The sequence below is a fragment of the Nuphar pumila genome, chromosome 3 (assembly GCF_984573655.1).
Source record: "Nuphar pumila chromosome 3, dmNupPumi1.hap1.1, whole genome shotgun sequence".
NCBI classification, from domain to species: domain Eukaryota; kingdom Viridiplantae; phylum Streptophyta; class Magnoliopsida; order Nymphaeales; family Nymphaeaceae; genus Nuphar; species Nuphar pumila.
The window spans coordinates 29,837,447-29,861,567 of record NC_143251.1 but is presented as its reverse complement, the minus strand read 5'-3'; the positions used below and the strand labels follow the sequence as shown (position 1 = coordinate 29,861,567).

Below are 24,121 nucleotides of genomic sequence, written 5' to 3'. Positions count from 1 at the left end.
TTGAATTTTTGTTGTACTGTTGAAAAAGATAAACATTGTAGTCGTGGCTATAAGTATTATAACCAACATAAAGAAAAAACATAAGAAAAGAAACTACCTTTTCACCGTGGATGTAGGCGCCGAACCATGTAAAACCTCTACGTGCTTTTCTCACATGGTATCAGAGCTTAGACGACCTTTAGTGTCTGCCCGATTCAGCCATGGCTTCTAGCAATACAACTAGATTCCCATATCCATCAACTCTTAACATTGCTAATTTCGTATCTATCAAGTTGTCCCACAACAACTACCTTTTGTGGAAAATGCAATTAATGGGGCTCATCGAGTCTCAAGACCTGCAAGGCTTCATCGATGGGTCAGTTCAGCAACCTACGAAGTAGATTATCAATGCTGATGGGCTAGCTCAACCAAATTTTGAATATGCTGCGTGGAGAAGGTTCGACAGACTCCTACGTGGTTGGATTACCTAGACTCTAACCGAAAAATCCTTGACTTCGTTGTGGGCCTGGAATCAGTGGCTCAGGTATGGACTACACTTGAGCAAAATTTCACTTTAGACTCGCAAGAAAGGGAGTGTTTCCTGATTCAGAAAATGCAAACCCATAGAAAGATATCCCAGAGCATGAGTGAATACATTGCTTCTTTCAAAAACATATGTGATGAATTGGCAGCGATTGAAAAATCACAATCTGATGAACACAAGGTGTTCTCTCTCCTAAATAGATTAGGAAATGACTACGAGTCATTTATTACTACTATGCTTAAACCGCCCATTCCAACTTACAGTAGGCTCATTGCCTTACTACAAGGCCATGAAACGAGAAAAAATATGAATCATACTGGACTTAACGCTAACCAAAGTATGGCATTTTATAGTAAAAAATAGGGATGTGGATACAATAACAAGCGTGGGGGCTATAATCAGTTCTCATCAAGAGGGCAGAGATTTTCTCAAGTCAATACTCAATCTTCTCGGCAACAACAACAACAACAACCAGGAAACTCTAACTATCAGAATGACAAGAAACCGGGAAATAAAGACAAAGGTGTAACCTGCCAGATATGCAACAAGTTGAATCACTCGGCAATCAAATGCTACCACAGATTCAACCAAATGTACCAGGCCTCTAACGCGACGCAAGCCTTTTCCGCAATGACCATTGCAGATCATTAGGATGAATCTTGGTTTCCAGATACAGGAGCTAGCGCCCACATTACTGCTAATTCAGGTAATCTTTCTCACGCACATCCATACCTTGGTTCAGAAAAAAATGGTTGGCGATGGCAACAAGCTTAAAACTACTCACATTGGAATAACCTCATTCAAAATCGACAAAGGTGATCTTACTCTTGACAATGTTTTAGTCGTACCTCAAATGAAAAAGAATCTTATATATGTCAGTCAGTTATCTTCAGATCGTGACTTAATGTTTGAATTTTATGCTACTCATTTTGTCATAAAGGACAGGACGACTCTGAAGATGCTAGCATGGGGTCATAGAGAAGGAGATCTCTACGTTTTGAAGCAAGGAAATAAAGAAGCATATTTTTCCAATAGGTCGTGACTGATCTTGATTCCTGGCACCGGAGTCTCGGACACCCAAATATGGAAATAGTCCAATATTTGCACAAGAATAATTTTATTTTCAATTCCAAAAATAAAAGTGCAGGCATTTGTTCTAGTTGTGCTATTGCAAAATCGTGCAAACTTCCATTTAAAAAGTCATCTTTCCATTGTGATGATATTTTTCAATGAATTCATTATGATTTATGGGGCCCTGCCCCTGTGGTGTCTGGCCAGAGATTTAAATATTATATGGAACTTGTTGATGACTACTCACGATACTCTTGGATATACTCTTTAAAAGCAAAATCTGATTTTTTTCAAACATTTTCAAGAATTTCGCCAAATGGTTGTCACTCAATTCCACAAAAATATTCAAAGTTTACAATCAGACGAAGGAGGAGAATTCATTGGAACCGAGTTTCAAACTTTTTTGAAGAATCATGGCGTACGCCATAACATGTCATGTCCCCACACACCAGAATAAAACAGTCGAGTTGAGAGGAAACACAAACATATAGTCGAACTCGGACTTAGCATGATGTTTTATGTTGTTGTTCCTTTGAAATTTTGGGTTGAGGCTTTTCTCACTGTTGTATGGTTAATAAACAGGTTGCCCACTGAGATTTTAGGCATGAGGTCTCCCTAAGAAAAAAATTTCTCCAAGCCACCCGATTACTTCTACATGGGAATTTTCGGATCTAGGTGCTACCCTCACCTACGAGATTATGCGAAGAACAAGTTGGATCCTCGAGCCTTGCCATGTGTGTTTTTTGGCTATAGTGATATTTACAAGGGATACAAGTGTTTGCATCCAGCCAACAAGCGTATTTACATAAGCCGACATGTGGTCTTTGATGAGAGCAACTTGCCTTTTCAACCAGACCAACATGGGATACATCATGGGTGTATTCAACCAGAACTTAGTTTTTTCACTAAATGGATGAATCAATCAGAACATGAAGTTGAACACCGTCAACCCACCATTATTGATACTCGTAACGTTAGCACCCCTGATGAACCACAAACCGAGCCTAACCCCGCCTCACATGCTCATGAACCCACTGAAGACCACACCATTGAAAACCCCTTGTTGCCGCCCCCTACCAACGTCCATCCTATGACCACTAGAGCCAAGGATGACATAGTTAAACCTAATCCCAAGTACTTCTTGGCCTCCTTGGATATCCCCTCTGAACCAAAAAAATTCAAAGTTGCCTTACAAAACCCCAAATGGTATGCTACCATGTTTGAGGAAATGCATGTTTTACATATCACACATACATGGGATTTAGTACCCATGACACCACATATGAATGTTGTCAGGTGTAAATGGGTGTTTAAAACAAAGCTAAAAGTCGATGGCACTCTCGAGCGTCTCAAAGCTCACCTTGTAGCCAAAGGCTACACCCAACTTCCCGGAGTCAACTACCTCGAAACCTTCTCTCCTGTTATAAAGACTACTACTATAAGAATTGTTATCTCTCTTGCTCTCTCTCAAGGGTGGCCAATTCAGCAATTGGATATCAAGAGTGCTTTCTTACATGGTTTTTTAGAAGAACTTGTGTACATGGAGCGACCTCACGGATTCACTGACTCCTGCAAACCGATCATGTCTGTCGGCTCAATTGAGCCCTATACGACCTCAAACAATCTTCCCGAACATGGTTTGACCGGTTTAGTTCATTTCTCCTACAACTTGGATTTTTTTGTAGCGTGGTGGATTCCTCTCTTTTCATAAGTCACACTCCTGCCGACACCATTTACCTTCTCCTTTATATTGATGACATAATCATCACCGAAAGCAGCCACCATTATCTTCAAACTGTTATCTCTCAGTTAAGCAGCGAGTTCACTATGAAAGACTTAGGGTCACTACACAATTTTCTTGGAATACAGGTTCAATCATTTTCTGGAGGACTATTCCTTAATCATACCTGTTATGCTCGAGAGATCTTTGACCGCACTCAGATGGCTGACTGTCGCCCTATCTCTACAACGATGGTTGCTCGGTCCAAACCGCCAGTTGCTGCTCCTCCCTACGATGATGTTCGATTTTTTCAAAGCATTGCTGGGAGCTTACAATATCTTACTTTCACCAGGCCGGATCTATCATATAGCGTCAACTATATTTGCCAAGTCATGCATGCTCCCACGCAATATCATTTTCAGCTTGTTAAAAGAATTCTCCGGTATATCAAAGAGACCTTGCATTATGGAATTCGACTGTTATCTCACAACCTTACCGTCCTATATGGATTTTTCGATGCTGATTGGGCTGGATGCCCTCTCATCCAAAAATCAACTACCAAATATTGTATTTATCTTGGTGACAATTGCATTTCATGGAGTTTCAAACGACAACTGACAATTGTCAGATCTAGTTTCGAAGCCGAATATCGGGCACTTGCGTCCACCACAACTGATATTACATGGGTCACCTTCTTGCTTCGGGATCTCGGCGTATACATTGTTCAACCCCCGATTATCTCCTGCGATAATTTATCTACATTGTACATGATCGTGAATCTTGTGTTTCACAATCGCACCAAACATATCAAAGTTGATTATCATTTCGTTCTGGAAAAAGTTGCTCATGGCCAACTGGAAACTCGCTTCGTTCCTTCAACCAATCAAGTTGCTGACATATTCACTAAACCACTCGCTAAGGCCTCTTTTCACTCGCTCTGCATCAAGCCCGGTCTCTCCATTTTTTAACCGCCCAGCTTGACGGGGGTAATAACGATACACATCCCTTCGATAACCACACTGATCCAGCTGTTGAAGATAAAGTTAAGATATGCTCGAAACAACTTTCAGTTGTAACCAAATCCTCTCTAGCTGATGATTCCGTGAACCATTTTAATTTCTGTTGTACTGTTGAAAGAGATAAATATTGTAGCCATGGCTATAAGTATTGTAACCAGCATAAAGAAAAAACATAAGAAAAGAAACTACCTTTTCAATGTGGATGTAGGCACCAGGCCGAACCACGTAAAACCTTTGCGTGCTTTTCTGATAGTTTCCACTTTTCTTTTTTTATTATTTTTCTTTGTAACATAGTCAAACAAAGTGTTTGACTTTCGACCTTGCAATTGAGGCACTCACTTCATGGGAGGTGTGCGCCTCAAGACCTGAAGCGATCCACCTCGGCATGTCTAATGTGCCTCTAAGGCATGAGGCATCACCTCAACCCTGAGTCGTAACGCTTCATGCTTAGAGGCATAGGTATTTAACAACATTGCCATGAATATTGATTGAGTTGAGGCGCATATTTGAAGACTGTGACAGGTGGTATCATCGATAGTTTTCGAATATAACAATTTTATCACATTATTTTCAGCCATCAATATAATCCCAAAAATATGACTACATATTTTCAAAATAACCCTTTCAAAAATATTGCAACAGCATTCCTATCTTTACTCAATAAAAAAACCTAGATCTGTCTGGATATTTCAATATAATTTCAAATGAGTTTGACTAACTAAACCTTTTTTTAAATAAATAAATCATTCGGCCTACTTGATGTTTGAAAGGTGCCTGATTAGTCCTAAAATCATTCGATTCACCTTTGGCTTACTCAAAGAAAGTTGATAAAATGCCCTCATTGGTTGATCTGGAGAGTAAAATGACATGAGATGAATTGTTTTATAAGAAAATAACAGTGGGCATCTGAAATGAATTCAGATAAAATTAGGTGGTTATATGTAAGAATCTAAATGTTGGGCAGCCTTTTGTAAATCCCAACAAGCTAGGCTGTTTTCGTACAACTTCCTCTAGAAGTTGTGATGATGGAACTTTGGCGCTCTCTCTGACTTGGCGAATTCACTTGGAAATCCGATGGGATTAGGCCCTCTGAAAGCAGTCAGAACGTACTTGATATACAATTAGATTGGCCGAAACAGCTTCCGGTTTTTTTAATTAATTTTTTCTTTGGAGGAGCATTCACGAGTTTTTTAGACTTCAGAGAACCATTTTGAACACTTGTTCCAAAGGCAATGAAAGATGGAAAACAACACAAAAACCCTAAACGTTTTGTTATGGCCGGAGAGCACAAACAATGGGGCAGTCACCCAAAATGAACATGTGACTGATTGGACCATAATCTCTCAAAGACCTTTAAATGCAAGTTTACACCTTTGCATTTCTTTAACCTTTTGTGAGGAATTGAAGCAACCCAAAAGTGTTCAGCAACCAGTCTCAAAGAGACGAGATCAGTTCAGCCCTACTCTTCCCCCATGCACATTTATATAAATTAACAGAAGAAACTAGGGATTAATTACTTGACCATCCAATACCCATAGGAAGATACAAACAAACAAACAAACAAACAAAAAAACTGTGCAGAGAACACCTACCAAAACACTTTTTATGTGATAAATTACCCTTAAAAGCAGTGGAACAAAAATACATCCTTGCAGAGCTTCAAGCTTACACCACTCCAGAAGGGAGGCGCAACACAAGCTGCCCGCCAAAGACACTGTTGCAAAGAGGAAGGCATTGTTGTTTTCAGATCTCATGTGTTGGACACAAGGCATGCAAATCCATGAGTCAAAAAAGAAAAAAAAAACACCACCTTTTAACATAATAGTAGCAGAAATCCGCCAGAATAAAAGTCTGCACTATTTCAGAGAGAAGCACCATAGAAGGCCAGAGGCCATAACCCAAAGCAGTTAACAGGCGTCCACGAGTATCCAAAACCTGTAACAAAGGGAAAAACAATAAGCCACATGCTTAAGACCTCCTTTTGCACCCTGCCATGGTGGGCTTTGTTCGGATCACTGTCTACCAGTCATACACTAGATGATCATGGATGGGATGTGGAAACATGAGGGGGAGAAATAGGAATTAATCAATCCAGTATGATTTTTCTATTCATGTGATTTTGTCGCCACCATCAAAGCCATGACAAATATCCAACCCATCCAATGACTCCATTGATTACACTTCCAACATGATGTATTATAGCTTGACCAAGAAAGATAAACAACAAAACAGAGGGCTTAATATCCCTTGAACAAACGATGCAGTTACATCATCCACATAGTAAACAGTGTTGACTTCTCAAGCCAGACGTTTTTCCAGTGAGCTATTAGATTCCAACTAGAATAATTTAGTGGTTATCTCACAGCCAATCATGACCCTCAAGATCAACCAAAGCTAGAAGTTTTTTAGTAGGTAACTGGATTATGAAAGCTTACATAAAGATTTTTGAAAACATGAAAAATGGGAACTGGGAAGATCAAAAGGGCTTTCTACCACAACCAAAGGATAAGATGGTACATAATGAGCAGACGAGTGTAGAAGAAAAACAAAGAGGATAGTAATGTTCCACGGATCAAAAGAGATGATAACAATAGAACAAAGTTGAGGAGACCACACATAAAGGGTCTAAAAGTTGCAAACACGTTCCATATTGGAGTGCCAGTGAAATAATATCATGAAAAGGATTTCAAAAGGATGATTATATGAGAGATGATCGTATCTGTCCACCCCCAGTCGATTGTAAACATATTCAAGATATATGAATTCATCCTAAGGTCAAAATGATAATAAAAAACATGACATTATTAAAGATTCCTCCAATTACATTATTAAAGATTTCTTCAATTATCAAGTAAAAACAAATAATAGGAGACAAAATAACAACAGAATTTAATATGAAAAACCAATAAGCGAACCTATAACTTTGAAATCGACTTCAAATCTCAGAAAACAAAGATGAGATATGAAACCAAAACAATACAAGTTCCAAACTCTTGACCAAGCTTTGGAAAACCCAACCTCCACTAATTAAACAAATACGTGCTTTTTCTGTTACTTTCATTCCTAGGATTCCAAGAAAGAACAAAATTGTTCTTCCTAGAGGGAGCCATGCATGATATTTCTAGTTAAAATCAGACAAATACCATGCAGGATTTTGAAAAATCCAGGCAAGTATCCATCAGAATTTTTTTTTTCGACAGAGAAAGCTGGAGTTAGGCAGATCCATCAGAAAACTTATCAATATCTGCCATCAATTCCATCTAAAATTGTTAAATATTGATGTTTTTAGCTAGCTAATGTATCAAAATCAGAATCTAAGACAAATGGCTGATATTACTACACACTTTTTGTTCAACTACCTATGTCTAGGGGTGTCTGTAACAACCGTGAAAAAAAAATCGTGTCCGACACGTGCCCGGCACATGTCGGACACGAGTCAGGGTCTGAATCCCTGTGTCGGGCCCGGATCCGGGCTGGACCCGAGCTCGAGCCGACCCGCACCCCGGCTTCTCGAATTCTCGAGAAGTCGGTGTCCTTAAAAGGACACAACGTCTCGGGCGAGGGGCAAAACCCTCGCCCCTTCTCTCTCATCTGCTCCGCCCTCCTCACGCCGTCGCCACCGGCGATCGGAGACGCCGGTGAGCATCTCCGTCCGGCAGCCTCCCCGACGATCGACGATCCTCGCTGCCGACCTCCCTGCTTGGCTAGCGGCTGCGCCAGGGACCTCGAGCACCGGCGACTCGCCGCCGACCTCTTCCCCCCTTTGTTGTTTCTCCCTGCAGCTGCCGCCGGGAAGCAGTGGTCTCCCCTTCAGCCACCGACGATTCGCAGCCGGCATCCTCAGCCGACGACGACCTGCGTTCCTCCCTGCAGTCGTCGAGCGCCGACGATTCGCCACTCGTCTCCCCTTCGCAGAAAACCCTTCGCTGTCTCCTGTGTCGCCAACGTCGGCAACTCACTGTCGGCCATCTTTTCCGACGATCGGCTCCGGCGACAACCAACCCCGTGCGCTGGCGACCTTCGAGCCTTGCCGACCGTCCTTTCTGCCTCTCTGTCTCCTCGTCGCCGGTAGTTGCAGTCGGCGACATCCTTCAGGCTTCGACAACGCCACCACCCTCCGTCCGGGTGGCCTCAGCCGACAGTGGCCCTCGACCCTCCAGCCTGACGACTCCCCTGTTGCTGCCATCTTCGGAGGTGAGCCCCCCTCTTCGTTGCTTCTTTTCTTCTATGTGCTGGGTGGATCGACAGGGGGGCTAAGCCCCCTATCATCACCGCTTGTTGGCAGGGGCTAAACCCCTGCCTCCCTTTGTTATTGGTCGACAGGGGGCGTTGGCTCTTCTTGGCAGGGGGTTCCGCCCCCTGTCACTCTTTTCTTTTTGCTGTTGGACGACAGGGGGGCTGAGCCCCCTGTCGCCTCTTGCTTGGCAGGGGGTTACCCCCTGCCTTTTTGTGGTTGGTCGACAGGGGGACTGAGCCCCTGTCGCCTCTTGTTTTGGTAGGGGTTGAAGCCCCCTGCCCTTCTGTTGTTTCCCCTGTAGGGGGCGGAGTCTTCGGCAGGGGGTTCTGTCCCCCTGCATCGTGCCAGCAGGGGGCGAAGTCCCCTGCTTTCCTGTGTGCATCTTTGTTCTCCGGCAAGGGGCTTTGCCCCCTTGCCTTGTTCTTGCTGCCGGCAGGGGGCTGCGCCCCTGTCTCGTGTTCTGACAGGGGGTGTTCCCCCCCTGCCTAGTTGCGGCAGGCGTGGCAGGGAGCCTCTGCTCCCTCCCCTGCCTTTCTTTGTGCTGGCAGACAAGGAGCTCCTGCTCCCTGCCTCTGCTGCCCTTGCCAAGCAGGGCTGAGGCCCCTGCCTCTGGCACCCCTGTCTGCAGGATGCAGAGTTTCTGCATCTGCCTCCTGCAAGCAAGGAGGCCTTGCTGCCTTGTTGCTTCTTGTTTACCTTCGGCATATGCTAACGTTCTAAGCTCTCCAGGTTGAACGGTGGATCTAGCTCGCCCTCTTTGGCTCGAGCTCTTGCTTGCCTACGCTGCAAGCGTACGAGGACCCGCAACCCCTTAAGGTAGGGGATTCTTGCGTGATAGGACAATGAACTGATAAATGCTAAAATAAGAAAGATAACTAAAAGAGGATGATATATGTATATGTATAATATATATACGTATGTCTTTACCATCAAGGACGCAGTTTCGCGATCCTTGTCCTCTTTACTTTCTTACACTTTCCTTTCTGTCGCCGCCGCGCTATATGTGCCTAGGCTTTCCATTCCTGTCTTTACATTCCATGTCTTTTAACTCAAGGACGCGGTTTCGCGATCCTTGTCCTCTTTACTTTCTCGCACTTTACTTTCCTGCTGTCCTGCGCTTTGCGCCCTGGCATTTACTTGTACATGTCTGTCTTTACTCCAGGACATCCTGGTCCTCCTTTACGTTCTTGCACTTTACTTCCTGCGTTTACTTGTTGCCCCGCGCTTTATGCACCATGGCCTTGCTTCTGCTTTACTTTTCGTGTTTTACCTTCCTGTGCTGTCGTGCTTGCTCTTGCTCTTACCTTTTGTATGTGTTCGTCTTTATCTTGTTGTCGCACTTAGTGCATATGCCTTGCTCATGCATGTATTTTATCTTCGTCCTATACTTCTTCACTTGCTTACGCTTATCGATCTATTGAGGTGCAACCCCATGCCTCGTGAGTCGTCCTTTACACTTGCGTAGTCAATATAGGATCTCCTACCTCACGAGTTGCTTACGTAGTTGCCTGCTTGTGCGTTACGATGATCGAGGTATGATCTCATACCTCGTGAGTAGCCCTAGCATTCTACCCTCGCGGTGCAGTTCCGCCCAACGAGTCTTGCCCCTCGTTTTGCCTTTGTATTAGTATGTGCATGAGTTTGCCTCTTGTCAGCTTGCACTCCCTGAGTGCAGCTTCGAATGTATAGTGTATATCGTTTCACTTGTCTTACAAGCCACGACACACACTTATGCACTTCGGTTCTCCAAAGACATCATCTTAAGTGCAAACCTATTTTCAATATATATAGCTTGTAAAGCAGAGGTAGCAGCCGGACCTCCCAAATTGATGTATTTGGGATAGATGTGTACAACCTTAGTCCACCTATCCGATACGACTCAGATAGCCTTGTTTAGAAGCATGTGCACGAGTAGGGCGGGGATCCTAGCGAGGTACTTGCGCCATCACTAGATTGGCGTTACCTCACCTCTGATGCGAGACCTAGTTTTTAGGCTTTCTGGTTCAACCAAGATTGTAGCGCCTTCCTTTGCGAAGGTATTGTTGGATCTCTTACAAGGGATCCATGTTCCTCCTCTTGTAGTTGTACCCTTAGTCACGTACGATATGTTTGGACTACGAAGAGCAGGACGAGAGGTCTATAGAAACCTCTAAACGTGTATTGACACATTAAGCTAATCTTGTTATGTTGATTTCGCCTAATAGGCAGATTGCTCGCGATTGTCTAAAGGACTCGAGCACGATCAGTTGGAACTAGAATGAGTTCACTGTAGGCTTCTATAAAGTAGAAGCATTGGGATTTCATGCGAGAGATTCGTACCCCTCTCATCGTGGTTGTACTTTTGAACAGGTACGTTGCGTACTACGATGAGTAGGATGAGAGGTCTATGTCTGCCTCAAACATGCAATGGCATGTGTTTGAGATCACAAGAGTGATGTTTCTACCCTCACTATGGATTGACCCCTTTCATCGTGATTATACATTTGAATAGGTATGATGCGTACTGCAGTGAGTAGGATGAGAATTGTGTGGTTGCCTCGAACGCGCAATAGCGTGTATTACTCACCTAAATAATAATCATGCGCCTTCACAGGCAAGATGCTCGATTGGGTTAAAAGACCAGAGCATGAGAATGGGACGGCGGTTAAGAAACCCTCCGTCGTGTTCATTCAGGACGGTTCATCAAGAGAGAGAATGGATGGTACAAAACTCCGATGGACAGTCATTAATGGCAATCTCGGGCAAAGATCCGACCTTCCCCAGTCATCGGAGGTTAGGGGAAATCCTTCGGGCCACTTCTGCAGAAGTACGGATGCGCATCCATTGGGCCTTTGTCCTTTGTTTGCCTTTGGGGATTTACTCTCTTGGTCACAGACCGTCCCCTTAGAAAGCGGACTCGGTCAGTCATTCGGGGTATAATAAAATACATAGCATAATGGACCCCCGAATCGATCTCGGTTGTTTTTACATTTTGCCTTGTGCGTACCCACAACGGCATGCTCAGTAATGAGACAAGATATAACTTATACACATGATCATGAGATATGCATGTTGTGACGTGCATTGCTTACTTGCTTATTAGCTCAGTAGTTCGGTATGCTACTCGTTGAGCTAGGTACGCCTGTCGAGGCATTACCCTTGTTGGTTAAACTGCTTACGCAGTTCCTTGCTTAGTAATAACTAGTTTCTCATACTAGTTGATTGCTTATCCTGTGTAGCTTATGAATTGCTTGTGATGCAATAGCTTGTGCCTCACGATTAATGTAATCACTTGTCGATGGACTGAGCCATCCTATGGTACTTGTATATGTATTACGAGTGTTGTTATGAATACTTGTCTTATGCAATTGCTTTGCTTGACTGGTGGATAGAGTTAGTTACTCTTCACCTATTATATCTATGAGATTTGCTATAGTTGCATGTTTAGCACTATAATCCTTATTGCTCTTGTACGTAGCTGTTTGCCTTACTAGAACCTTGCTTACTCTACAGCACATTTGGTTAGATTTGCTAGTCTTGTTTGTTCCTGCTTGAGCTAGCGTTTATCTTGCTTATTGCAGCCTTTGTTCCTTCTTGTCCTTTGCACCCCTACTAGTCTGTTGTGAGACTGACCCATTTCATGGGCAGGTGGTGAACAGGTTGAGACAACTTGCGATGGCACGATGACGCGATGCATTCAAGGCAATGCTCTTTCCTGACGTTGCACTCCTGGGGACTCTTTTGATAGATGTGGTATAAGGTTTCTTTGAAAGCATCTCTTTTGATTATAACTCTGCATTTCTAAAACTGTATTACCAAAATGTGGTTCTTCTTTTCATTTCAATAAAATATATATTTGAACTGCAAATCGGTTTATAAGGGGGAATCTGTTTTTGGCTGTAATGCGCCCAAGGTCTAGGGACTTGTTGTTTTGAACCTGATCTTCCGCTGAACTTCTGTTTTAAACTTTGATAAATGATTGATTTCAAAGCTTTCAACCTTTTTCATAAAATGTTTCAAGTCCACGATTTTGGGGCGTTACAGTGTCAATGTGTCAGGTTTGACCAAGACCTGACCCGTACCAAACCCTATAGGATCAGGGTTTGGAAATAAAGGAGGTCTGGTTAGAAACTGGGTTGTACCAAAGGGTTTGATTAGTATAAAGAGCCGGGTATGGTTTGTGAAATTTCATATCAGACCCGAGTCTGATCTGAGTTTCGATTAAGACCCGTGATTTTTCAATATAAAAAATATAACAATAGAATTTTACCGGGTATGGAATGGGTCTGGTTCATATAATTCTCATAGGACCTGGGTATGCTTTTTCTTATGGTGGACCCAATCGAAACCCGGGTCCAGACATGGTACACACACCTCAAAGTTAGATCCAGATTCAGACTCACCTGAGTCTGAATCAGATCCGACCCATTGACACCCATACCTATGTCACATACATACCGTGACTGACATGGTAAACCATACTCATTTTGCACTTGTTGAGATAGCAGGCCCTACAATTTCATTATTGTCTTGTACCTCTCTATAGAGTAAACATATTATAAACAGAAGTATTTTCTGCATTCGTGTGCCTGCATGTGCATACTCGCACTCTTCAAAAATCTCTATGTTGAATGTTTCATTTTTATATATATATCACAGTTTTTTTTCTTTTTAATAATCCACAAGGACAAACATCATTCCAAGGGCAAAAAATTATCAGCCATCAAGCTCAATGCATTTGGTTCTTTCACTTTCACTTCTTGAACAATAGCTTTCATAGGGAAGGGGCTAAACGCAGATAATCAGGACTTACACTTACTCTTGAATGAATCAGCTTATGATCAAGAACACACTTGTTATCCATGAATGCAATTTGATAGATGTTGGGTACACCATAGATCATCCAATCATTTTCTCCATACAAATAATGAGAAAAGAAAATATTTGGGAATTAACAATTCTAGCTCATTATCATCAACACCACATATATAATACATAGTTATGGAAGCAAAATATTGGAAACAAAAGAAGAATCTGCAATCACTTAGCCATTTGTCAAGATTAAAGTATTTCAAGAGCATACCCTTTTAAATAATCTGTCATATATGCATTTAAAGAAAAAAAGTACGCTGGCAGTCAAGGGTTTTATATGTCCATTGCAAGCATAAACAACTATCTAGCATATCCACACGACAACAATTTGATTTGGAGAACTATGCTACTTTTGAAGAAACATAAACAAGACCTTCCTTACAATAGAAATTCTCTCAACCAAATACGGATAAATATTAGAAGACTCTCATCAACTCCACAAACTTTATTCATCCAGCTCACTCTACATACAGTTAGACCCTCCCTCGTACATCACATACCATTCTGCTCCAGTTGAACCTTACGATTCTACATTCCATTAACTTGTCAGAAATAATGGCTGGTGCCATCCATTAAAATCCTTTCCCAAAGAAAACTGCTTTAGAAGATCAATTTGTGACTTGTAAAATTCTAGTTATCATGCCTTATGACCGACATCTGGGCATTCATCACCAAACAACAACAATTTATGCTGGCTGTTATTTCCATGCAACCGATTATAGTTACTTTACAGTATTCTTAATAAACGCTAAAATGCCCTGTAGTACAGTGCAGATTCATTGTTTCTTTTGCTTTTACTTATTTGGCACAACTGAAAGATTACAAATGTGTTTTATTACTCAGTGCCCATAAATTCTATACACGAACTACACATGCAGTGATACTATTATATGTTTTAGTGGATAATATATTAGGTCATCAAGTTTTCATCCAATAAGGTTGCCTTTTGGTAAATCATAATCATGATTCTGACAAGAGAGTGAACATAATTAAGCTGAGAATGGAGATCTCCACAATAAGTCACTCTTAATCATCACAATTAGTAAGGACTCCATATTTCAAATTTCACGAATACAAACTTGTGGATTGCAATAAAAACTGTTTGATAATAAAAAGTTTATGTGCAAGCATCAGTATGTCTAATTCTGTGGCAACATCAATACTGTCAGTAATCCAATCTTTGGCCTAGAGAAACTAACTAAAAGTCCCATAATCCCAAATCCAAGAACAATTTTGTAGTCAAAAGGAACTTCCAAACTTTGTCTTAGAGAAACTAACAAGAGAAGCAACATAATCCTAAATTCAAGAAAGATTTTGTTATCAAAAGGAACCTCCTTTGGGTGAAATGTTTAATTTACTAATACCTAATGCAGAAGGTTTGCTTAAGCCATAACATCTACCTTGGTCAACATTTTCCAACACATTTTGATACTAGATAACCAGAATAAGAAGTTCAATGCATTTATATCACAGAAGAATTCTGTATAACATGTACATGGGAGGAAGTTTGGAATGTCCCAGAAAAACAACTTGAACCTACAGATACTTCTCTAGTAACAACCATATCAGACAAAAGAATCATTATTAATCAGGTATAATGGAGAAAATGTTTGCTCACAAAATAAATGATTAAATCATGCATTCAAGACAAACATGTTTAACACATGAATTGCAAGTGCACATGTATATATACACGAGGATATGCATGTACACATGAAATACGAAGATGTGTGCATGCACACAGTCCAGAAAAGTACACCATAGACATGGAATATCAAACAATATGAAAACAATGGCTGCAAGAAACAAGGCCCTCACAACAGCAAACTGAAAAGCCCAGTTGATGTCATACCTGAAGGACCCAATGTGCACAACTCAAGAACCTAGCAACTCCCAGTGCAAAAACATAATGAGCAGTAAATGGTTCAACAATCTGCAAAGAGTGACAGATTTCAAGAAAGACATGAGTAACCATTGTAGCAGTTGGTAACAGATATGAGTTCACAAAAAAGGAAAAAAAAGAATTGTCTTTCAATCAAATGATAAAAGAGAAGGGAGGAACTTAGTTCACACCTTCGTGTTTTGCATCACACGTAACTGGGGTAATACAGAAACAGCCTCCAAGTAGACACAGAAAGCCCAGGAGATCCTATGAATTATATTATGTGAAGTTGAAGGGTGAACAGCAAGGGCCAGTATGGCACACGGGATCACCTGCATCCAATATTTGTGTTTCGACTAATATGTGTTGCATTGCATAAAGTATCTATGAAGCACATGTTACGACTACTGCCATCTACTTAGAAAAACGGTGACTAGCCACATGAAGACAATTGTAATTTCCTTTTATCTCTGGGGATATAGACAAAGCAGATAATCCACATGGATCAATACTCAATGCAGCATGTTAGAACTTCAGAACAATGACAATTTTCACTTGTTTGCAGTTATGGTTCATGACAATGCATTTGTTAGGAAGAACTATTAAGTTCCAAAAAGTTGAACAATGTTTCTATAAGAAATGAGCTTTCTGCAAGTATTTAAATTTGTCCAACCTCTCCACTACTTTCTTAGCTTATACTATACTATATAAGCTTATCACCAAGAACATATAATGCAAAAAAAAATCAGAAAATTGCAGATGCATGAAGCATTTCTTACCATAAATAATTTTTGTTATGTGAGCATTGGAAAATATTAAACAGCAAAGTGCAACATAAGAATTTCAGTGTTCAAGCTCTTTCTGCTAAATTTAAAAAAACAAAAATTGATGGTATTTCTCTCGTAGAGAACAATGGTTTATCAAAATGACTTCCCAAAGAGCAATGTGACTATACATCAAATAATCGCACAGCCTAGACAATGAAAATCATGCCTATCATGTTTATGCATCTTGAAAAACAAGGAGTACAATGAATTGAAGTAATGACACAAACTTAGACCATAAAAATCCCAGTTAGCTACAAACAAAGCTAAACAAACACTGATTTGTACCAGATAAAACTAAGAAATGAGAGGCATAAATTGCATATTTTTTCTGTAAAGATAGAACCAGAAGCCAGAAAAGGCCACAAGCAGGAAAAACAACAGTTAAAAAGCATGACATGATGAACAAAATGCAGCAATGAATCTAGCCAGTATAAAATGTCAAGAGAAAATAAAACTAGAAACCATGAGACTTGCATCACTTCGCTCATCCATTGAGTAAGGACAAGCAAAGGATGCATTTATGTTTGCATCAAACAGTACCCACTAACCCGCAAGCGGAATTTATCATAAATGTACCAAACACATCATTAGCAGAATTTATCAACATATAGGGGATGTACCACACACATCATTTCATACTCAATATGGTCATAAATGTACTACATTGAACTCCATGACAAAGCATGACAAGGCACAAGGTTAAAAATATCTCAAGTACGCCATTACTGTTCTCACCATTAAACCAAAAAGAGTGGTCCGCTGTACTTTTCCTTTATAACTCTTGAACTCTTATTCCTCAATAGTTGTAGGTTCTGGTTTCCCCAGTTTCATACACATGCAAGCACACACTCACACATAGTTGTAATTTTTTACATCCTGTTAGAGTTTGTATAAGTAGACAACCAACCAAACACACACACACGCGTGCACACATCCTGACACATGCACAAACATACACACAAAACACAGGCACAGAAGCACACATTCCCGCACATAGGGCTTTGAATGTTGCAGATCTGAAATAGGGCACCCAGCCAACCCAGATTCATAATTCCAGGTTTGGCAAAAACAATGGACCCAGAAGAAAAAGGAAAGCTTGGGTCCAGGACCACGAATTCAAACACGACCAGGTACGGGCCCACATAAGATCAGCTTATAAAGGGTTTGGTTCGGATACCCAACCAGGTGGAAGTATAACCCGATTTTAGGAATTGGATCAGATATCCAATCTGGATCCACATATGCTTAGCTTAAAAAGAATAAAGGCAACAATGAGGATACAAACTCATCCCATTGAAACAAGAACATGCATCCACTATGCCAATGTTTCTTCGTTAATAACAGTATGAAAAAAATGCAGGTATACTTTATTTAATTCTCAACTCAAGTTTAACATGACCTGACCCAACTCAGATCCAATCCACTGTTAAGTTAATACCGGATATGGGAATTTGAAATAAGAAATTGGTTGGATATGAGTTTTATATTTGCTCTAATTCTCAACTCAAGTTTAACATGACCTGACCAGACTCAGATCTGATCCACTATTAAGTTAATACCAGGTATGGGAATTAGAAATAAGAAATTGGTCGGATATGAGTTCTCTCATATCTGACCCAACAACTACACGAATCCAATACTGAATCCAGCTGTACACTATATGGTCCGGTTCAGAAAACTCAAATGGGTAGGATATTCAGCCTATTGATAGACACATACGCGCAAGCACACACAGACACACTAGGGCACACAAGCATACATGCATACCAAGAAGAGAGGAAGAGAGGGAGAGAACAATGAACTTTCATTAAGGCATTGAATGGGAAAGAATACAACATATAGGGTATGTCCCCTGTGGTTACATTAGAGGACAAAAAAATGTTGACCATCTAACTAATGCTAGAAGTACAAAAGTACCCCTCTAAATAATTATATATACAAAATGAAGGGTAGCACCAAAACAACGTAATAGATATTAAAACTTGAGATGATGTGAACACAATCATTCCAAGTTTGAAAAGAAATGGCTGAAATGTTTTTAGAGGCAAACTTTTTACGAAACAATCTGCAATCTGACTAGCGGTTCCAATGTATGACAAGGAAATGATTCCATCTAAATAAGCTCTGCGAGTGAAGTAACAATCTATCTCAATATGTTTGGTCCTCTTATAAAACCTGGGATTTTTATATTTGATTGTTACAATGCAATTATGTCCCGCTATCAAGTTCAACACCCATTTCCTCCGACAACCATCTTAACCACATGATCTCTACCATGACTTAAGCCATAGCCCGATATTCTGTTTAAGTTGTGGAAGTGTCACTCTCTTTTGCTTTTTGCTCTTCCAAGATATCAGAGAGTCACCAAGAAATATGCAAAACCCAATGGTAGAGTGTCTATCTTGTGACACTCCTTCAAAATCAGCATCACAATAAGCTCTCAATACTAAATTAGAAGAAGCAAAGAAAAATAAAGCATAATGCATAGCACCCTTAATGTATCTAATTATCCTCAACACTGCTGATAGATGAGAAGAGCTAGGAGCACTCATGCACTGGCTCACCACATGTACAACAAAAGTAACATCTGGCCTAAAAATAACCACGTAGATTAAGCTCCCTAGTAACTGCTTGTAGACTGAAGGGACATCAAGAAGTCCACCATCTGAATGTTTCAATCTACAATTGGCTTCCATAGGAGTATCTACTTGCTTTCTATCTTTAGATAACACTGCTCTGTCAATTAAAATTGTTGCATACTTATGTTGACCTAACAAATATCATCTTTTTAATATGCAACTTCAAGCTCTAGAAAGTATATCTCAAAATTTTCTGTTAATCGAGATTTTGCATTCCCGATCATCACCTTGTCATCCTTGCATCACCTTGTCATCCTTGTAATGATCATATCATCTACATGTAGGAGTACACACTATTCTCTAGTAGAGGAAGTCACAAATAGAGCTGGATCATGAAAACTTTGCATGAATCCTAATCTAATAACAGCTGAACAAAACTTATCAAACTAAGCTCTCAGAGCTTGCTTCAAGTCATTCAAAGCTTTATCCAACTTGCATACTCTTCCTTTTTTAACAGCGATACCTTAGGGCTTGTTTGATGCACCTTCCCCTGCTCGAAATCGAACGGCATGGCCGGTTGGGATCGTGTATGAAACAATCATTGGACGTGGTGGAACACGCATCTGCTGCGTCCAAGAAACAATATTTCATCGTTCCACCCCCTGTTACGAAAAGAACAAGGATAAGGGAGAACAAAAGCTTTCAAAAAAAATGGCTCATTCACCCCCTAACGCGAGCAACTACCACCGTCACTCCGGCAAGTGATGACCATCGTCCCTCTAGCGAGCCTCGACCACCATCCCTCTGGCATCCTTTCGGCGAACAAGAAAACCCTCTCTGAGCCTCTACCATTGTCCCTTCGGCGTGCTTCTGGCGAACATGCAAGCCACTCCGAGCTCTCGTCCCTTCGACCCGAAGAACACATCTCTCTCTCTCTTTGTTGTTGTAGGATTAGATTTTAGGGAATTTAGGGAGGGATATTCATGTATGCTTAGATTTTAGGGATTTTAACCCCTATTTTTGCAAATCTTGAGTGAATGCATGCTAAATCAAATTTTTTGTTTAAGATATGCTTAGATTTTAGGGATATTCGGGTATGCTTAGAATTAAGGATATTCGGATATGCTTAGATTTTAGGGATTTTAACCCCTGTTTTTGCAAATCTTGAGTGAAACGATTTTTTCATTAGTGAGGCCTCTTGGCATGGTGGGGCAATCATGAGGATTTTCTATTCATGACACGAACATAGGATTTATCATAAAAAAGCATCTTTGCAATTATACTGTTGCTGGATTTTTTAGGTTCTTGTACACTATAGGTTTTAGGCAATTGTATATTACTATGTATGAACATGCTACATCTAACCAAACATCAAAAAGTTAGCCATTGACTGTCATTTGCCTTTGCAAAGGCAAATGAGAGTTGTTTTCTCATTTATGTGAGAGTCTAAGGAGGATTGTTTAGGGTGGTTGTTTGTATGTAGAAGCTTGTTGGTGGGCCATTGATTTATATCCAAATGAAGCATTTGGTACTTAATATGATATAAGGCATGATATAGAAGTCTAGGAAGAAAAAATATGCATATTAAAAGATGATTTGTATAGCATATATAGAAAACCTAAACTTTTTTTTATGAATGATGATGATGATATAATGTATATTAGATTGGAATTGGGTTAATTGGATGCTTATTATTCTTTGATTTAGTGTTTAACAAGTTTAAATTGAAGTTAGTGTGATATGGAGCCAAACTTTGGATGGTGAGGGTGATGGCATGAACCAGTTCACAAAAGCCATTTGAAGCTTGTGATATTCAACTATTCAGTCATAAAATCTGATTTCTTCTAGTTCTTCTAGCTATGAAACAATGCATATATAATGTAAATATCTATTATAGTTTGCATACAATATCTCCTTTCTTTGCATGACTACAAGAATATCAAGAAAAGATGGAGGATTGGGAGGCCAACAATGCCCAAATACTCTCATGGCTTTTATATATATATATATATATATATATATATATATATATATATATATATATATATATATATAAACCGAAATACCCATCAAGAGTATTTCGATGATTTCTGCTGTAATAGGCGTCAGCCCATTAGAGGTTGACTATACATTTTTGTTTATTTTATTTTTGCTTTTTTTTTGTTTTTACCTTTCTGTAAAGTGATGGGACAACTCCAACTAGCTGTTGGAGATGTGACCATTGGGAGCAGCCCAACAGGGCCGCTCCCATATGGCCCCTTATGTTATAGATAGGATTCTAAGCCCCATGTAATTCCAACTCTTTAAGAGAGTATTTTCTATGCAATAACAAGAATATTTTTGACCCTTGTGTGGGTGGAATGACTTAATCAATCAAGTGTTTCTCTTGATTGATTGTGTTCTTGCAAGTCCATAAGTGATGTATCTTTGCATTAGTTTCATTTTATTACATGGTATCAAAGCTTTGGTGCTCTTGAAGTATTATTCATTCGGATAATATCAAGAGGAGGATCATGAGCTTGGTAGAGCATCAGATTGTGGATTGTTGCATCGGGAAGCACACTATCAAAAAGCTTCTCAACAAATCTTATGTTATCATCCGTTATCTCTCTCTCTCTCTCCCTCCTCTCCTTATTGTAAAACATGGAAAATGAAAGAGAAGTAATCGTCTCCATTCCCGTGCGACTCAATGATACAAACTACATAATGTGGGCATCCATAGTGAAGCACAAAATATGAGAAAAGGGTCTATGGGGTTTTGTTGATGGTACCAAAAGAGAATCTAAACTCATTCTTATCAAAATTGAGAATGGAAAGGAATTAGTTTTTCAAGGAGAAGAGATGTCTAAGGCCATCTCCGATTATGAAAAGAAATGGAAAGAGTGGAGGATGGGTTATTCCAAGATAATTGGATGTCTCATCAATAGTGTGGACATCCACAAGTGCTCTAGTATAGCGAAATTTGATTGCGCTAGTGATGCATGAAAATATCTTAAAGATATGTATAGTCTTAAGGATATTGCTCACATATTGCAAAACAAAGTAAGAACTATGACTCAAGGAGAGATGAGCATTAGGGAATATTACAATGCACTCTCTCTCTTTTGAAATGAATTGGCTTTTCTAAAACCAAAATGGCATTGTCCTCAAGATGTAAAACTCCATTTTAAATCTTGTTATACTGACACTGTGTTGGTTGTTAAGTTTTCTAATGCAGAAATGGTAATATTACTCCTTTACGTAAATGATATGATTATCACAGGAGGTGACAAGCAGGGAGTTAATCATATCAAAGATGTGTTCAAAGACAACTTTGATATGACAAATCTTGGGTTTTTATGATACTTTCTTGGAATAGAAGTGGATTACTCGTCTCATGGTTATTTTTTGTCGCAAACTAAGTATGCAACAGAGATCATAGAACGATCAGGACTCTCAGATGAAAAACGAGTTGATACTCCAAAGGTCATAAATGAGAAAATGAAGAAAGATGATGAAGAACCTCTAAAGGATCCAACTCCATATAGAAAATTGATTGAAGCTTTGTCTTATCTCTCTATTACTCGTCCTGATATTTTTCATGCTATTCATTCTGTTAGTCAATTTCAGCATGCTCTCACTACGTATGAGTGTTGTAATGAGAATTATTAGATAATGCTTTTCAAACCAAGAAAGAAAATGCTTTTCACATACTGTTGCCTCCATAGAGAAGTTCAATGATAAGATAGCTAAAAACCTATATTGGCAAAAAAAATCAGACTCCGTACTGAAGTTCAAATAATCAGATAGATTGGAAAAAAATATCTTCTTGGAAAAATTTTCAGATAGCTAACTAAAAGAAAATCAAGTGAAAGTTCTTAAAAGGGAGAAAGAAGGATAGAATTACACAAAACACACCACATAATATAATGCAAAGTTGTCTTTATCCTCCATGTAACTCGACCTCAGCTTAAACCGAATCATGTAAATTACCCACAATGTTGTAATGAGCGTAGCTGAGTCGAGTAGTGTATGTATATCATATTCCATGACATAGCTGCAATACAGCCTCACAGCTAAAAATATCGCTGTCAGTTCCTGCGATTTGAGCGAAAGACCTACAGCCAATTCCAAACGACAATGACCACGAAGAATCAATAATAAATTTTTTTAAGAAAGAAACACAGACATTCTCAATAGAAGATAAGGGATCCAATTGCAACAACCAAAAAACTCATCGACCAACATCACGAGATCACCCGTTCGCCACAAGTAAAGAAAAAATCCAAATTTGATTTCAGAAGATAAACCAACAAAATAAAAAAAGGATCAACCGAGAGCTACAAAAACCCTAGGCGAGAGCAGAGAAATAAAGCAAAAGATGAAGATGAAGATGGGTGGGAGAGGTGGGACCTGCACAAGTCTTCTCCTTCATCAATTTGTAGATCAAGACGGAGATACCGACGGCGTGGGAGGCCTCAGCGGCGACGAAGAGATTGTCGTGATCGTGGACGATGAATCTGAGGAAAACGAGGGCGGCCATCCCCGTGACCACAGCGAGGAAAGCCTTCACCTTGGGGGGTTGCCTCCTCACCCATCCTATCAAAACGTTAATTGGGTTCTTCGATGCCCTCATGGAAGTACCCATCTCCGCCCCCAGCCTTCGGCTTGCCGAGAGAGAGAGAGAGTTATTCAATCTGAAAATCTAAATATGGTAAGGGAAGGGCCTACAAAGAAGAGAGAGACGCCCCCTCCTATGTGAGTGTTCTTAGACGGTGAGAAAACGGTATATTTGATTTTGTTGATACTTACATTAGAGTAGGGGAGAAAGTAGGTCCCCACGGGGGTTACGCGTGGTTGGTAGGAGCTGTCAGTGAATACTAACTGGTGGGGTCTGACTAACCCCAGCTTGCCTTTAAAAAAAAAAGGGGAGATAGTAAGCTGCCTGTTTGTGAGAGCTGATATGGACCGGGGACTCAAGGAAGCTCATTTATGAGTAGTGAGTTGAAAAAGAATCCGCACAACTTTTTGCTGCCACTTCAAAGTTATGGAACGTTTTCCCCTGAATATAGGGCAAACGTAAGCCAACTTGGCCTATCGAAAAAATATAAGCCAACTTGCAAGAAATAATACTTCTAGACCTATTGCCAGTCTCACGCCATCATTCTGCTTAACCTCCGTTATTCCGACTCAAATCTTTTTGCTTCTTAAAAGAAACTGTATAACAAGGTTCGATTAGGCAAAATGGATTTCTAGATTTACTATTTGAACGTATATGCTGCGAACGTTTGTATGTATAAGCGATTTAGCAATTCGTGTTTTTTATTTTTCTTATGCTTTTAACCCTACAAAAATCTTGAATTCAACTGAAGCTGAGAGAGAAGCTCAGCTAGGGGGTTTCTGCTCGTAGGGTTTCCGTCGACTCTCATCTGC

The 24,121-nt window shown here is 40.2% G+C and overlaps 1 protein-coding gene across 1 annotated transcript; it reads right to left on the bottom strand.

Moving 5' to 3' along the window:
- Positions 1-5,826: 5,826 nt before the first annotated feature.
- Positions 5,827-23,436, bottom strand: LOC149842456 (uncharacterized). Its single transcript, XM_089999187.1, has 6 exons — positions 23,102-23,436; positions 22,607-22,806; positions 15,495-15,635; positions 15,274-15,354; positions 6,144-6,268; positions 5,827-6,047 (listed from the first exon to the last, which is right to left on the bottom strand). The coding sequence occupies exons 1-6, from the start codon at positions 23,334-23,336 to the stop codon at positions 5,999-6,001; spliced, it is 831 nt and encodes a 276-aa protein (XP_089855313.1). The 5' UTR covers positions 23,337-23,436; the 3' UTR covers positions 5,827-5,998.
- Between the last annotated feature and the right edge of the window lie 685 nt (positions 23,437-24,121).